Source organism: Muntiacus reevesi, chromosome 1 (genome assembly GCF_963930625.1).
Source record: "Muntiacus reevesi chromosome 1, mMunRee1.1, whole genome shotgun sequence".
Taxonomy (NCBI): domain Eukaryota; kingdom Metazoa; phylum Chordata; class Mammalia; order Artiodactyla; family Cervidae; genus Muntiacus; species Muntiacus reevesi.
The window spans coordinates 13,846,189-13,862,020 of NC_089249.1; the positions used below are offsets into that span (position 1 = coordinate 13,846,189).

The following is a 15,832-nucleotide window of genomic DNA, read 5'->3' on the forward strand; positions in this document are numbered from 1 at the left end:
ACTGCCTGAGGGCATAGTTCAGTTCAGTTAAGGCACACTCTTTCGGTTCCGGTTCTACACATCCCTTAAGTTGCGTTTGCACCTTTTTTGGGTTGGGGGCGCTGTGAGCAGGAAGAGGATGTGCTGTCACCCAATTAGGAGATCCCACTTTGTTAAGCCCATCCGCGTAGGCGCCAGGGCTGCACGAGGAGTGGATTTTTGCTTTGTCATTCTGACTCTGGCGGTTTGCCCGCCCATTTAAGAGGAGGGCGTGGCTTCTCGGAGCCACTGGGAGCCCGCGGACCTTTCGCTCAGTTCGCTCCAGTCCCGCATTGCACCCGGAGCTGAAGGCGCTGGGACGTCCGGAGGATCGCCGGGTGTCGGAGGGCTCGCGTTCGTGTAAGCTTCGGGTTCACTGGAAACGGAGGAAGCCTGGAGCCCCCGGGCGGTGAGCTCGCCGGGCCCAGAGCATCCTCCTGCCGGATGCCTTGGGGATGCAGGGGGAAGGGAGACGTTTGAAGGCGTGTCTGAGCAGGGGTGAGGCTTCTTTAGGCGAGGGCGCTTTTTGGCGTCGGTCATTGTTTCGCCCAGGTCGGTGAAAGCTTAGCGCGTTGGTAGGTGAGACCGGCCCTCTGTCGACTGGTAGTTTCCTGTCTCTAGCTTTTCTTTATAGGGACGGTTTGCAGAATATTGGAGAAAAATGGGGTTTTGTATCTTTTCGTAGAGCACGAGTCTTGAAATGTAGGTGCAAATATGATGAATAGTTTTAACAGAGCCTTGTCAGCCTTAAGCGAGTATAACAATTTAAGGGTGCCTTTCGAGTAATCTTCACGCCACTGAATCTTCAGAAATTGCGAGAGGTTGGCAAGTCGTATGTGTCTCCGTGTGTGCAAGCGTGGAGACCACGCTCAGACTGCTGTGACTCCCCAGGCTGTTACAGGAGACAGCCAAGAGGAACTGGTGCTCATCTCCCTGGATCAGGCCGGGTAGGTGTTTAAAGGCTACACTGCACTGCCGGGTTTGAATCCTGGCTCTGCTGTTGAGTAGCTTGCTTGAGTTTGGGCAGGGAAGTGTTTCTGTGCCTCTTCCCTATCTGTGAAATGGACCTGATAAAACAATATTATGAAACGGCAGTGGTGAATATCTAGTGTTGATATATGCAAAGCACTGCAGAATCGGTCCTGCTATTATTGTTATTGTAAGACTGTACTTTTGGGTGCCTGGGTGGTTTTTGTCTGATGAATGGACCTGATGTCAGGATAACTGGAGTCTATTTTTAATTCTCACTGACTCATTCTCTACCTGAGTTCACCCGTTTGTAAAACTGGACCAGTTGTACCCAGGCTCTCATGTAGGGTGTTGCTTTATTATTTCAAGGCTCTTAAATAAAAGCACCCTCAGCGGGCAGAGTGTCCTTAATCTTGCCCCGTGGTTTCAGATTTCAAAGATACTTTGGAAGTTGGTTTTCTGCATGCTTTAGCGATGCAGAGTTCAAAGGAAGATGAAGTTGGGAGGTGTTTTTTTTTTAATAAAAACTGAGGTAATTGTGCCTTAGCCTTCTTTATGAGGCTTTTCTGAATTCTGGACTTGCCGGGAAAGTAGGACGCGTATTTTAGCGAGACTTGTTTATCTTCGAGTCCGGCAGGAACCCGGGGGTTTGAGGCTGGCCGCGATGCCACCTTTCCACGCCGCGTGCAGGGGCGCGGGTCCGAGACCCGAGCCGGCGCGCGGCGGTGGTCAAGGTCAGGGCCGGGCCGGGGCCGGGCGGGGGCCGGGGGGAGTGCAGTTGGGGACGCGGAAGCCCCGCCCTCGTCGCGCACTTCCCGCCGCGGCCCCGGGGCGGAAAGACTGACCGGCTCCGCTCTGCTTTTGTGCCACAGAGGACGGGCTGGGCCTCGAGGGAGCGCTGTCCGCACGGACCTCCAAAACCCTTGTGAAACGGAGAAAGATAGGCCGCCATGGTCCGACCCTGAAGGTAGGTGGGGGACCTTAACGTCTCTTTGACCCGCCTGAACTGGGAACAAGCTCCCCGAGCCGGTCTCAGAGCCAGAGTGATTGTGAGCGAACCTCCAAAAGGAGCACATCCTTAGACAAACGACGAGGAAACGCGGGCGCCAGCTCACGTGTGAATCGACGTGGATGAGACACATTTCAGAACAGGGACGCTTGGAAGGGCAGAGGGGCCTATTTTCATCTCCTTTCCTTCCTATTTCCCTCCCTCTCTCTTCCAGTAAATCTAAATAACTTTTTTTTTTTATAGTAGCAGTGTAAACTGCTGAAAGTGAGTTGTTTAGAGAAGTACCGAGAAAAGTGGGTCAGGGAATGGTTATCTTTGTCCAACCCTATCATCTTCCTTTTTAATTCTCAGGGAGGGAAACCCAGAAACCCCAGTCTCAGGGGAGAGCAACCTCAAGCTTGTGGAGTGAGTTCATTTCCCTGCAGTGGTCTTTTTTCCAGCTCAGAGTTAACCTGGTAGAGCCAAGGGAAAGAAAAAAATCTTTGCTTTGGGTATTGGTGAGCTGGTGACAGCCCTCCCTGAGGCCCACCTACTGAGGGCTGGATGGGTCACGGCCTACCTCACTGGCCCAATGCTGGCGGGCAGGGTGCCCCTTTGGAGGGATACGCAACATGGATGGTGTTCTATTAACACAGCAGGTGGGGGAGATACTCACAATCTTATCACCTTGATATATCTGCTTTAATTTTTGCTGATTTTTTTTTTTGTTGGTCGTCCTTGTTTAATTGTATCTGTAATTTTTAAGAAATGGAACTCATACTTGACCACTGCCGTCTTAAATAAGCTTGAGTTCTCAGTTAAGTCTGACAGTGTATTTAGATATGTTTGCCTTCAGGATGACTGGAACAATTAATTTGCATTTTTATTTACTATCTTTTTTTCTAAAAGAATCATTTATTACCTTTTTGAAGAATGGGTACAGAAAATGGCGATAGACTTCAAAAACACAGTAAATAATGGAAAATAATTGAAATAAAAAAGGCTTTTGTTGTTTGTTGTTTAGTCGCTTAGTCATGCCCTACTCTTTTTGCTTCCCCATGGACTGTAGCCTGCCAGGCTCCTCTGTCAGTGGGATTTCCCAGGCAAGAATACTGGAGTGGGTTGCATTGCCATTTTCTCCTCCAGGGAATCTTCCTGACCCAGGGATCAAACCCATATCCCCCCAATCTGCATTGGCAGGCAGATTGTTTACCACTGAGCCACCCCTAAAAAGGCTTTTAGCTTGATATAAAATATATTGTGTTACTCAGACCTTTATTTTGCAAGTAAAATGAAACAAAGTCCTATTAATATTCCTTTCTGTCTGATCTCCCTACTTGTGTCATAAATTTGCATTTAAAAAGGTGTATAGGCATTTGATCTTCATATCAGTTCTATAGATAATCCTGGCTTTAATACCAATGGGAGTAAAAAGAATGTTTATGAATTTTTTAACAAGCTTTGCACCCACTTAATTGATAAGATCTGATTCTCAATTCTATATGATCATAGTTAATTTTAGCCATTTAATGAAGTGCAGTGCCATGAACGAAAAGCCTACTGCCAAATTATAATTAAAATTAAAAAAATTATTTAGCATATCTCTTCCAAGTAAACTTATCACTCTCCTTTGTATCATTTGATTTGTTTTTGGTTTTTAATGAGTACTAAAAAATGAAAGAAGACAGCTAGGTAAGGAGTACTACTTTGAAATGTTTATGAATTTGCAGCAAATTGACCACATTTGGGGCTAAATAGTAAGTCCTGAAATTCTTAGGGAAAATTGGGTTTGAGTGGAGAAAGGCATTTATTTAGTGGAGAATTGAGTGCTTATGGGATTAGTGCTCGGAGAAGGCAATGGCAACCCACTCCAGTGCTCTTGCCTGGAAAATCCCATAGACGGAGGAGCCTCATAGGCTGCAGTCCATGGGGTCGCTAAGAGTCGGACACAAGTGAGCGACTTCCCTTTCACTTTTCACTTTCATGCATTGGAGAAGGAAATGGCAACCCACTCCAGTGTTCTTGCCTTGAGAATCCCAGGGACGGGGGAGCCTGGTGGGCTTCTGTCTATGGGGTCGCGAAGAGTTGGACACGACTGAAGAGACTTAGCAGCAGCAGCAGGATTAGTGTTATATCCTAAAGTCCACACCTTAAAGGTAAAGATTTCCTGCTTTAATTGCAACCTAAATAATGAAGTGGGAGTTCATAAAAATGCCTGCTTTTCTTTTCTCCTCTTAATATTGTCTCTTCGTTTGCCTTCCTTTCCCCTCAGTAAACAGCAGCAGCACCAAAACCTACCTTGCATTCATAGTGAACTGTAGGAGACCAGGGAGCAGGGTCCTGCCGGAAGGACCTGATAAGTTTAGAGGACTACCTATGTGATAAAGGCTTTAAAGAAGTGTCTTTCAAAAAAAACTGCAGTCACCTGGAATGCTTGTTAAACATGCATGCTGGGCTATATTCCTTGAACTCTCTGGAAGGGGCTAGGTTCTGCTTTTTAATTTATTTTAAACAAGCCCCCTCAGGTAATTCTTATGATATATATCGTGTTTTGAGATTTACTTTAATGTATGAGGTAGTTTGGTCAAGATTAGTTGCTAAATAATTAGAATTGAGGAAAACCAAACAAAAGATTATGACTTAATACCCAAAAGGTATTTTAGTTAAATATTTTAGTATAAAGGTAAATATTTTAGTTCTTAAGAGCAAGTTTGCAAATTTTCTTACAGGAACTCTTATATGTAAATCGGCATCTCCTGGATTCCAGAGTTTTGAAACCACTTGTACAAAATGAATGCCTGTTGGTGGTGTTGAGAGGAAAAGCACAGCGAGTGGAAAAGCACTTGCTGGAATACGAAGGGTCAAACATAGTTAGCACTTAGGCAGTTTGAGAGAAGAACCTGGGGAGATGAGACTAAAACTTACAACATGGGACTTAATTTATTCCAGGCAATAACAGGAGAGGGGACACGGAGCAGGGCTTTTTGAGGGACATCCAATGAGTTAGGAACCAGTGTCGGGCAAGCTCAGAGGTGATAGTGTGGTGGTCTGGCTTCGGGGCCTGGGGGGGGGGGGCACTGAAATAGGCAGGTCTCCTTTCAAGCTGAACTTCTAAAGTTACCAGAAACCAGAAGCTCCTGACTGAATGGACATCAGGAAATGGAGCAGTAATTTAATAACTCTGACTAGTCCACTTTCTTAATACTCTACTAAAAGGAGCAGAAAACTTGATTCTCTCCTCTGAGACAATCCCTTCTGGGGAGATTAGTAATGTCTGTGCTTTTCAGCCTAATTAAGGTTGAGGCCTAAGGAGTGTTGAAGGACTACTTTGACGCTGGTTTTTTAAGAAGGTAAGAGGTAAGGACTAACAATGTTTAAAAGGGGCATAGATTGTTCGTAGTGCAAATACATTTATCTGGTGCTGATTCTACAGTACAGTTCTTAGTAGCTGTGAATCTATGGTGAGAACCGATGCCTTCTCCTCTCGCTTTAACCAAGAGATGACTCAAACCTCTTCGCTGTCTGTCCTTGTACAATGGTGTCACTGTTCTGGTCCAGGCTTCAGATTTCTTTTTGCCTTTATGTTTTGTGTTCATTTCGCCAGGCCTGACTGTTTCCCATGTGGTGCCTTCTGCCTCTGTTAACTCTTGCCCAGGCTGCTTCAGGTACTCACTGCCTCCTGCTTCTGCAGTCTCTAACTGGCTGCCCTCATCTCTCTTCCTGCCCTTCCTGTCCATCTGCTGCATAGTCATCTTCCTGACTGCTTGTTTGCTGCCCCCAGATCTGCATCCAGGATAGAGTGTACATTTCTTAATTTGGTTTTCTGTGTCCTCAGGGTTTGGCCCCAACCTGCTTTTCGGGTTGTCTCTTGCTCCACTCTGTTGCCTATACTGGAAGCTTGTGGGAATACTGTTGCAGCTGTAGTCCCTAACACTTCCCTCCTTTGGTCTGTTCTCTGTTTCATTTCAAAAGTCATTTTCTGACTTTTCTTCCTGCTCAGACCCATTTTTCCACCTGCCCACTTGGGTCAGAGTACAAGGCCAGATTTGCCTCTTTCCCCTCCTCTGTGCTTCCTCAGTACTCCCACAAATCCCTGTCTCTGGGAAAAGAGGAGTCCTGCCAATATCAAGAGTGAAGAGCTAGACTTATTCTTAGTGCCTGTGTTTCCAGATCTGTCTTAAGATCTCATCAAATATTTAAATAAGCGTGTCTATCAATGAGAGTAGCTGTCATGTGTTGAATGTGTCTTCTGTGCTAGCTTCTAAATGCTGTGATCTCTAGTTGATTTAATCCTCATCCAGATGACAGAGTGGAGACCATCAGAATTTTAAGGAGTATGCCCAGACGACACAGCGGCAAAGCCAGGATGGAGCGCAGGGCTGTCTGTAAAGCTCACTGTACTGTTCTCACACTTCTGGCACTTGGCTTTGTGTTTTGTCTTTTGGGATGCATGCCTGATCTCTTGGGTATGATTGTATGCTCATGACTCATGGCTGAGCCCATGCAGATCTTGGTATTCCTAGCATAGTTCTGGCAAATTGGCGTTGGTGTGCAGCATACTTGCAGACTGGAATTGCATTCCTCTGTGCCTACTACGTTGTACCTTCCTTTAGGACAAAAATGGTTTATTTTTGTGTCTTCCATGTGTTGTGTTAATACCTGGTATGCACTCAGTAAATACTTGTGGAATGAATGGTTGATGGCAGAGCCAGAGGACTGACTGACTTTAGTGAGGGATTTAGCTATGATGTGTCTGATTTTGTGAAAGTGGACTGTCTCTCTCAGCGATTATCCCCAGAGTGGTTCAGGAGAGGTTCTAGGGAGCATATAATGCAGTTCAGACTTTTAAGGAGCTGTGTGATTGGAGCATTGTCCACTTAAACAAGTTATGTAGCTGTGTCCAGGTCAACTGAGAAGAAAGTCACATTATGTCTATTCAGCTAATGCTTATTGAGCTCCTGTATTCTTGCTGTTGAGTTAGGCCCTGTCTTTGTCATCTGTAACATCTGTAGGGCAATGTATATATTTAAAAATACATTTGTCACCTGATGTTTGTAATACGGTTTTTTACAAAGAGTTAGGGCCACTCCGTATGACAGAGAAGTCATCTGATGGGTGACATTTACAAATGAGGAAAGTCAAACTCTGAAGAAAGTACTACTTTTAACTCTGGCCTCAAGGGCTGAGTTTTTCCAAGGCTGCCTCCTTTAGAAGCCACACACCCAGTGCTTCCCTACCCCCAGTCTATCAAAATGATGTTCCTGGTCATTGCTGGCTTCTGAGATGTCCCAGGAGAGTTGATAATGGCTCTTACAGTGGGAAATGTTCTCTTTTCATCTCACACTCTTGTTTATGTTAGTTGTTGGGGCTTGGCAAGTCAGCCAGTACTTGGTTTTCTGAAGTGTCAGTTAAATGTATGACTTTAAACCACAGAGCAAGGGCGGAGGTTTTATGTACTCTAAAGTATCTCAATGGGTGGGTGCAAGTTATTTTGTGGGACATGACTGTCATTTTATCTTTTTACTTCAGCTAACAGTAAAGCATTATTTGAATAGAACAGTTATTCAAAGCCTGTTTTAGATGCAGAGTATTTTCAAAGAATCTGCTGAAATCCATTTATAGAAAAATACACATAAAGAATTTTGTGTATAATTTCAGATTCACTTTGTGGCCCAGATTTAGAATATCTAGTAGAGTGGTTTACCTTTCAAAGTGCTATACACAACTGTCGCCTCAGTTGTGTCCGACTCTTTGTGACCCTATGGACTGTAACCCATCAGGCTCCTCTCTCCATGGGATTCTCCAAGCAACAATACTGAAGTGGGTTGCCATGCCGTCCTCCAGGGGTTCTTCCCAACCCAGAGATTGAACCTGCAATTTTTATGTCTCCTGAATTGACAGACGGGTTCTTTACCACTGGCGATACCTGGGAAGCTTAACTGAAGCCTTAGTAGGTTTTAAAATTTTATTATATAACAGATTTCACTGGTTTTATTATAGTGAGATATATTTCTGTTTTCCTCCTATTGATTTAGCCTTTAAAACATTTTTCTGTTCCTAAAACAATATCCAGGAGTGAAGCTACTGGTTTGTTACATTTTTTTCTGTTTAGTGTTTTAATGTTTATTAAACATTTGCTACCTTTGGGATAACTGAAGATTTAAGTAACTACTCAGTAGTTGTAAATATTGTCAAATCTATTATGTAATTCTGATTCATTCAATACTTATAGTAGCTTTATGACAGAGTAGTAGTATTCATATTTTACAGATGAGGAGACCAGAGGCTGACAGGTTAAGCAGCCTGTCTAAGGAAATGCTAATAGGTCATGATTGGGCTTCCCCCATGGCTCTAGTGGTGAAGAATCCACCTGCAATGCAGGAGACACAGGAAATGTGGGTTCAATCCTTGGGTAGGAAAGATCCCCTGGAGGAGGAAATGGCAACCCACTCCACTATTCTTGCCTGGAGAATCCCATGAACAGGGGAGCCTGGTGGGCAATAGTCCATAGGATTGAAAAGAGTAGGATATGACTGAGCACGCATGCCTTACACATGATTGGAACCCAGCTTTGCCTCCTTCCACTGTCCATGGAGTTTTCAGAAGCTCATTTTAAAAACAGATAATCTGCCTTGATCATTGCAAAGTTTAATGTGAAAAGGCAAACAAAGCAAAAACATATACCTAAAAACATAGCCTTAAAGGAGATGAAAATGAAAAAGAACGTGTATACAACACCCAGCTATTCCAGCAAATCAAACTAGGCCTTCAGCACGTCTCTTCACAGCTTATCCTGGCAGGATGAAGGGAGAAAAACTGCAAGAAGGAACAGGAAAGTGTCAGGAGGCAGCTAATAGCAGGATATCTTTTAACATGCAGGACTAACCTGACTGGTTCCTGGCTTGGCTCAGAGGTCTCTTAGATATCTCTTTGTTATAGATTAATCGGGCAATAAAAACCCACTGGAAAAGATAGTGAATCCTGTATGACTTTTAAAATTTGACCATAGAGAGATCTGTAGCACACTGTAACGTTCATCCATCCCATTATGTTTGTGTTGAACACTGAGGGTTGTGGAAGGAGCTTAAGAATGCTTGGAAGGAATGAATCTGAACTCCTCGCAAAGGAACTGAACAGTAACATTGGAGAAAAATATTGAAGAAAAGAAGAAAGGAAATAGAGGCCTTATGGAGCCTTTAGCAGCAACTCCATTCTTCAAATGATCAGGGGAAATCATTAGATTTGAGATTTTTACTTTGTAGCCACATCTAAACCTTGTGCTCTCAAGGCAAATACACAAAGGCAGAACATAATGCAAGTGTGACTTTCTGAGGATGCTATATGTTACTGAGGTTCTTAGGAGCAGGGATCTAGCAGAGAACAAAGTTAGCACTGGAAATCACAACTTAATAACGTAATGCTTGTCTTGATGTGTGCTGTTGCTCTGAGCAAGTTGTGTGGGCTGTTATCTCCTGAGAAATCCCTGTAAATGGTATTAGTAATACTTTATAAGTAGGTTGGGAAAATTCATTTACTTTTCTAAAGCATTTAAAAATTCTTTGATGAAAGGCTCTGTGTGGAGCAAATTGGTGCTAGCCTATTTTCCATGCTCTGAGCTAGGGGAAAATAGACACCTTAGGGTGGGAGGGTTGGCTTGTCTTTTGGAGTTCATCTATAAATTGCTTTTATTGAATTTGAAATGGATATCAGAAAGTCCCTGGAATATGGTTAACTATAAAACCAAACTTTTTGGGATTTGGAACTTGGGCCTATGAGTTTTCACCGAAGATATAAAACAGGTTAAGTATTAGTTTGTCCTTGGCCAGGCTTGGGGGTAAAATATGGCCCTTAGATGATCCTGGGCCCCAACTTTGTTTTCCTGTTGCTTTTTCTTCGTTTCAGAGAAGAAGTAAGGCTGAATTATGCAAAGCAGTCCACTTTTACTATCTATGTGTGAGATTTATTTCTTTCACTAGAAGTTCATCTTTTGCGGCCAAATAAGTTGCAGTAGGTTCTGGAACAAAGTTTTTCATCTACACTTACACACTGAATTGTGTCTACTCAAATATATCCATGTGAAAACAGCTTAGCTTGGAAGATTTACAAATAAGTTCTTGCTTTCGGGGAGCTAACAGTCTAATTTGTTGCTATTCAGTCACTAAGTCACCTTCAACTCTTTGCAACGCCATGGACTGCAGCACCCCTGGCTTCCCTGTCCTTCACTGTCTCCTGGAGTTTGCTCAAACTCATGTCATTGAGTCACTGATGCCATCCAACCATCTCATCCTCTTTGCCCCTTTTTCCTCCTGCCTTCAGTCTTTCCCAACATCAGGGCCTTTTCCAATGAGTCAGTTCTTCACATCAGGGGGCCAAAGTATTGGAGCCTCAGCTTCAGCATCAGTCCTTCCAATGAATATTCAGGGTTGATCTCCTTTAGGATGGACTGGTTTGATCTCCTTGTGTCCAAGGGACTCTCAAGAGTCTTCTCCAGTACCAGTTTGAAACCATCAATTCTTCGGCGCTTGTTTATGGTCGAACTCTCACATCCATACGTGACTACTGGAAAAACCATAGGTTTGACTATGCTTACCTTTGTTGGCAAAGTGATGTCTCTGCTTAATACGCTGCCTAGGTTTGTCACAGATTTTCTTCCAAGGAGCAAGCATCTTTTTAAAAATTTTCATGGCTGCAATCACTGTCCATAGTGATTTTGGAGCCCAAGAAAATAAAATCTGTCACTGTTTCCATTTTTTCCCCATTTGCCATGAAGTGATGGGACTGGATGCCATGGTCTTAGTATTTTGAATGTTGGGTTTTAAGCCAACTTTTTCCCTCTCTGCTTTTACCTTCAAGAGGCTCTTTAGTTCCTCTTCACTTTCTGCCTTTAGGGTGGTATCATCTGCATATCTGAGGTTTTTTCTTTTTTTTTGCACGCCGCCCCCCACCGTCTCCCCCTGAGGTTGTTGATATTCCTCTCTGCAGTCTGATTCCAGCTTGTGAGTCATCCAGCCCGGCATTTCTCATGGTATACTCTGCATAAAAGTTGAATAAGCTTGGTGACAATATACAGCCTTGACCCACTCTTTCCCAATTTTGAACCAGTCCCATTGTTTGAACAGTCTAATAGAGCAGGATGATATATATGTACAAATAACAATAATGCGTACTGTTTTTGAAAAACAGATGTTTCTTTCTGAATTTTAACCCTACTTTAAAAAAATAATGGTGAACAAAAATAGTAATATAACTATTTTTGAGTAACTTAATACTAGCCTTGCTGGCATATCGAGTGCAGCACTTTCACAGCATCATCTTTTAGGATTTGAAATAGCTCAACTGGAATTCAATCACCTCCACTAACTTTGTTCATTGTCATGCTTCCTAAGGCCCACTTGACACTTGCTCCTTGGAAGAAAAGTTATGACCAACCTAGACAGCATATTAAAAAGCAGAGACATTACTTTGCCAACAAAGGTCCATCTAGTCAAGCTATAGTTTTTCCAGTAGTCATGTACGGATGTGAGAGTTGGACTGTAAAGAAAGCTGAGCGCCAAAGAATTAATCCTTTTGAACTGTGGTGTTGGAGAAGAGTCTTGAGAGTCCCTTGAACTGCAAGGAGATCCAGCCAGTCCATCCTAAAGGAAATGAATCCTGAGTGTTCATTGGAAGGACTGATCTGAAGCTGAAACTCCAATACTTTGACCACCTGATGTGAAGAACTGACTCATTTGCAGAGACCCTGATGCTGGGAAAGATCGAAGGTGGGTGGAGAAGGGGAGGACAGAGAGAGGATGAGATGGTTGAATGACATCACCAACTCAACGGACATGAGTCTGAGTAAGTTGGTGATGGACAGGGAGGCCTGGTTTGCTGCAGTCCATGGGGTTGCAAAGAGTGAGACACGACTGAGCGACTGAACTGAATACTAGCCTTTGCTGTTCATGCATTTACAGGAAACTCTGTGCTCTCAGTCGTTTCAGCCCTGTCTGACTCTTTGCGACCCCATGGACTTGTAGCCCACCAGGCTCCTCTGTGGGATTCCCCAGGCAAGAATACTGGAGTGGGTTGCCATTTCCTACTCCAAAACTGTGCGCTAACGTCAAAGAAAAATGAACCTGTAAAGATGCATTGGAGGGAAGGTAGGGCAGATACTTGCGGATGCAGGAAACCAGAACTTGAGCTGCACTGAGGTGTTCTCTCACCCTCCCCTCTTGTGACTAACTAGCTGAGTCCTTTCTCCAACTTTACATGATTCCCCCCGTGAACTAGTGGCAGTATTTTCCTACATAAATTTGTCTCATGACTTAACAGCGTTCATGTTCATATCCTCCTAACAGATGGTGTTTAAAGTCTTCACAGGTTTCTCATCTTTTAGAGTTCAGATTTACTATCCACTCGGGTTGTGTGACCTGTACTTTTGCAGTCTTCCAAATAGTTCCTTGGCGGAGACCCTGCCTACTTGATTCTTGTATTCTTGGGTGCTGGAGAATCAGAGATCAGTTGCCTAACACTGGGGGACGGGGTAGGGGTGGGTAGGCAGTGCACCTTTGCGCCTGCGCCAGCCCGGACCCTGGCTTACCCGGTCACCCGCTCCCCTCCCCCATGGGGTAGGTTGGCGCGGATTTGGCTTTTGAAGGCCTTCAAAACAATTTACATTTGTATAATGAAGACCGAGTTCCTAGCAACCACTTTGCAAGTGAATCTTGGGAATTCATTCTTTCTGCAATGGAGATAGTGCAGGCCGCGATCCTTGGCTTTGTTAGCAGTTTGTAATTTAGCCAGATTTTATTTTATAAAACAAAAACAGCCCCCCATCCCATCTTTTAATGACAGTATGCTGCAGTATGTGACAGCCAGTGTTTTAAAGTACGGGGCGCTTAGTCTCCCCATAGTTCCGTCGTTAGCTTTTCCAAGCGATTCTTTGAAAGCTAGATGACAGTGTTAGTAAACGCCAAAATAACGGCTGTGGGTTGAGCCAGCCGGCGTCACTCAACCGTGGCGGCGGACCGGCTTCTCGGCGGCGTTCTACGCAGCGGGGGGTACTTATGCGCTCACTGAGGGGGCGGGGCGCTAGGCCGCCGCTAGTGCGCATGGGCGGCGTCCTCCTCCGCCCTGGGGGACCCCTGCAGTTTCCGTCGTCGTCCGGGACGTTGCGAAGACCGTTACCTGAGTGCCTCCCGTCGCCGACATGGCCGATGAAAATGGTTCCCTGAGGGAAGCCGACGAGACGCGAGCGCAGCCGGCGGTGACCATCCCGGGTAGTTCGTACTCGCGGAAGCAGGTGGAGAAGGAGGAGGAGGAGGAGGAAGCTTTGAAGATGGAAGCGGCAGCGACGTCTGATACGGAATCTGATAGCTCCTCTGACGACCTGAGCTGGGGGGAGGCCGACATCCACCCCAGCCTGCTGGAGCGGGTGGATGAGGAGAAATGCCGGAGTATCCGCAAGCAGTACCGGCAGCTCATCTATAGCGTCCAGCAGAACCGAGACGACATAGTGAACACGGCGAGCGACTCCTTGACCGAGGCTCTTGAGGAAGCCAATGTCCTGTTTGACGCAGTGAGTCGGACAAGAGAAGCGGCTCTAGACGCTCAGTTTCTTGTTTTGGCTTCTGATTTGGGTAAAGAAAAGGCAAAGCAGCTGAACTCTGACATGAACTTTTTTAATCAGGTGGCATTTTGTGACTTTCTGTTTATATTTGTGGGTCTAAATTGGATGGAAGATGATGGACGTGATCCGTTGAACAACTGTGACGATAACATAGCTTTTTCCTTCTGGGAGACAGTGCAGAAGGAAGCGACATCGTGGATGTTACAAGCTGAAACATTCCACTTTCTTTTTGGCTCGTTCAAACCAGAGTCTGCCGCGCGAAAGCCGCGACTTGATCACCGGAGAAGAGTTCAGAAGATGGAAGAAAATGGGGATATGCCTACAAAGCTGAGAAAGCTGGATCTGAGTGGTAATCAAGAAACCACAGAAAAAGAAGTAGAAAGAATCTTGGGATTGTTGCAAACGTACTTTCGAAAGTATCCTGATACTCCTGTGTCTTATTTTGAGTTTGTGATTGATCCACACTCTTTCTCTCGTACTGTGGAGAATATATTTTACGTTTCTTTCATTATAAGGGATGGTTTTGCAAGAATAAGGCTTGACCAAGACAGGCTGCCAATATTGGAGCCAATTAATATTAACCTAGCCGGTGAGGGAAATGATCCCAGTTTCCACAGCAGGAAACAGGGAGTTATATCTTTGAGTTTACAAGACTGGAAAAACATTGTGGCAACTTTCGAAATTTCAGAGGCTATGATCACAAACTCGTACTAAAAATCTTTGTTCTTAGCACAGATGCATTTTAGTTTATTTTCTAAAGCATAGCGTCGTGGAGAGTAAAATCCAAACAGAAGCACATACTTTATTTCTTGTGAAAAATATTTTCAACAAAATAAGTTGTCTTACTGTGCGTTGTATTTTTCTTGGTAGTTTTATAAAGTTGTCATGATAAAGTTGTCACTGGCGTGTCCATGGGAGAGATTTTTTGACTGCTTCTTAAGACTTTATCAATAAAAACTGAATTCCATAAAATAAAAAGTGTTTGATAATTTTAAAAAATGAGTTATGATGCTCTGTGATACTACATTGCTTTCTCTGCTATAGGGACCCAAGGCAATCCCATATGGGGCTCTTGACCAGGTTGGGGGAAAGAATGGGTGAAAAAAATGGTCAAGAAAGACTGTAGGGCAGTGCGTAAGTCATGTTATACTGTATTAAAAAAATTCAGATGCTCTGCTTCATTTCAAAGAAGACTCATAAGATTAATGAGTGGGTGTCCTTGTTCTAAAGAATTTCTACTGTAATGTGGGCTTAACAAAAGTAGACTGCTGTAATAGGTGAGCTATCACCTAAGTACTGTATGAGTAGGAATGGATCAAAGATCGGGCAGGGAAATATGGAGGGTCAAATAGGTGAAATTGTGAGGAGTTATGGCTCCAGAGAGATCTATATTTTTTTTTTTTGAAAACTATTCTATATGAATGTTATACTAGGCAAAAATTGATTTACCTCATCTGTTAGTGCCCTCTGTCAGATTATTTCAAACACAAAATCATCTAACATCCAGTTACAATCTTTATCTACTTGTTTTGTTTCTTCTCTGGCCCCTAGTTTCCCTTTGTAATTTCTGCTAGTACACAGAGTGTTCCTCAGAATTGGTGATGTTTCATTTTGTACTGGCCTTGAATATTTGTTCCCAACTCAATTTTGATTTCTTAATAGGACTTTGAATGCCTGGAAACTCTCCCTGTGTAAACTGAAATATCAGTATATGATTAATGTATCCAAATTTCCTTCACTTCATATAAAGCTCTAAAGGCTTTTGTTGTTGCTTGTATTGTTTTAAGAATATAAATTACAACCTTATTTGGACGCTACTGTTGAAAATTTTGGTCTTTAAGGAAACAGTTTTTGAAGGTGTAGTGAGTATCCTTGCAAGCTGTTTTTCTTGATCTCTGTAGAAACAGTCTTTGATAATAGTGAGTCTTGGCATTAAACCTTACCTGGCAAGTGGATCTGCTTTGTGTAACAGGAATAATAAAATTTTCCTGTTAAGTCTGAATGTAGTACAAGGAAGGGAAATCCAGAGACTAAATGAATGACATCTAGATGGGGAGGAGATTGAGAAGTTCTTCAGTAATAGTGGAAGTGTTGTTTTCTTTCTTTTTTTTTTTTTTTTGCAAAAAGGGAAGTTTCTCATGAAACTGGGCCAATTATTTTCTAAAGTAGTCGTTTCTTCCCCTTTTCTTATGAAGGGATGCTAACCCTTCCCAGTGCCTACCTCCTTTTTTGGTCCAGTGGTTGTGGAA

The 15,832-nt window shown here is 43.7% G+C and overlaps 2 protein-coding genes across 5 annotated transcripts in view; both read left to right on the top strand.

Moving 5' to 3' along the window:
* Positions 1 to 251: 251 nt before the first annotated feature.
* Positions 252 to 15,832, top strand: part of TXNRD1 (thioredoxin reductase 1) — a 59,627-nt gene continuing 44,046 nt past the window's right edge. Inside the window, exons 1-3 of one of the 4 annotated variants that reach the window (XM_065938240.1) lie at positions 277 to 378; positions 828 to 965; positions 1,860 to 1,954. The gene's annotated coding sequence lies outside the window, so the exon portion shown is untranslated. Of the gene's footprint in view, positions 428 to 557; positions 966 to 1,859; positions 1,955 to 15,832 lie in introns of those variants that run through there. The other 3 variants (XM_065938222.1, XM_065938249.1, XM_065938230.1) reach the window with 3 other exon arrangements.
* On the top strand, positions 11,707 to 14,483 carry EID3 (EP300 interacting inhibitor of differentiation 3). The gene has a single exon (XM_065921161.1). The coding sequence runs from the start codon at positions 13,164 to 13,166 to the stop codon at positions 14,295 to 14,297; it is 1,134 nt and encodes a 377-aa protein (XP_065777233.1). The 5' UTR covers positions 11,707 to 13,163; the 3' UTR covers positions 14,298 to 14,483.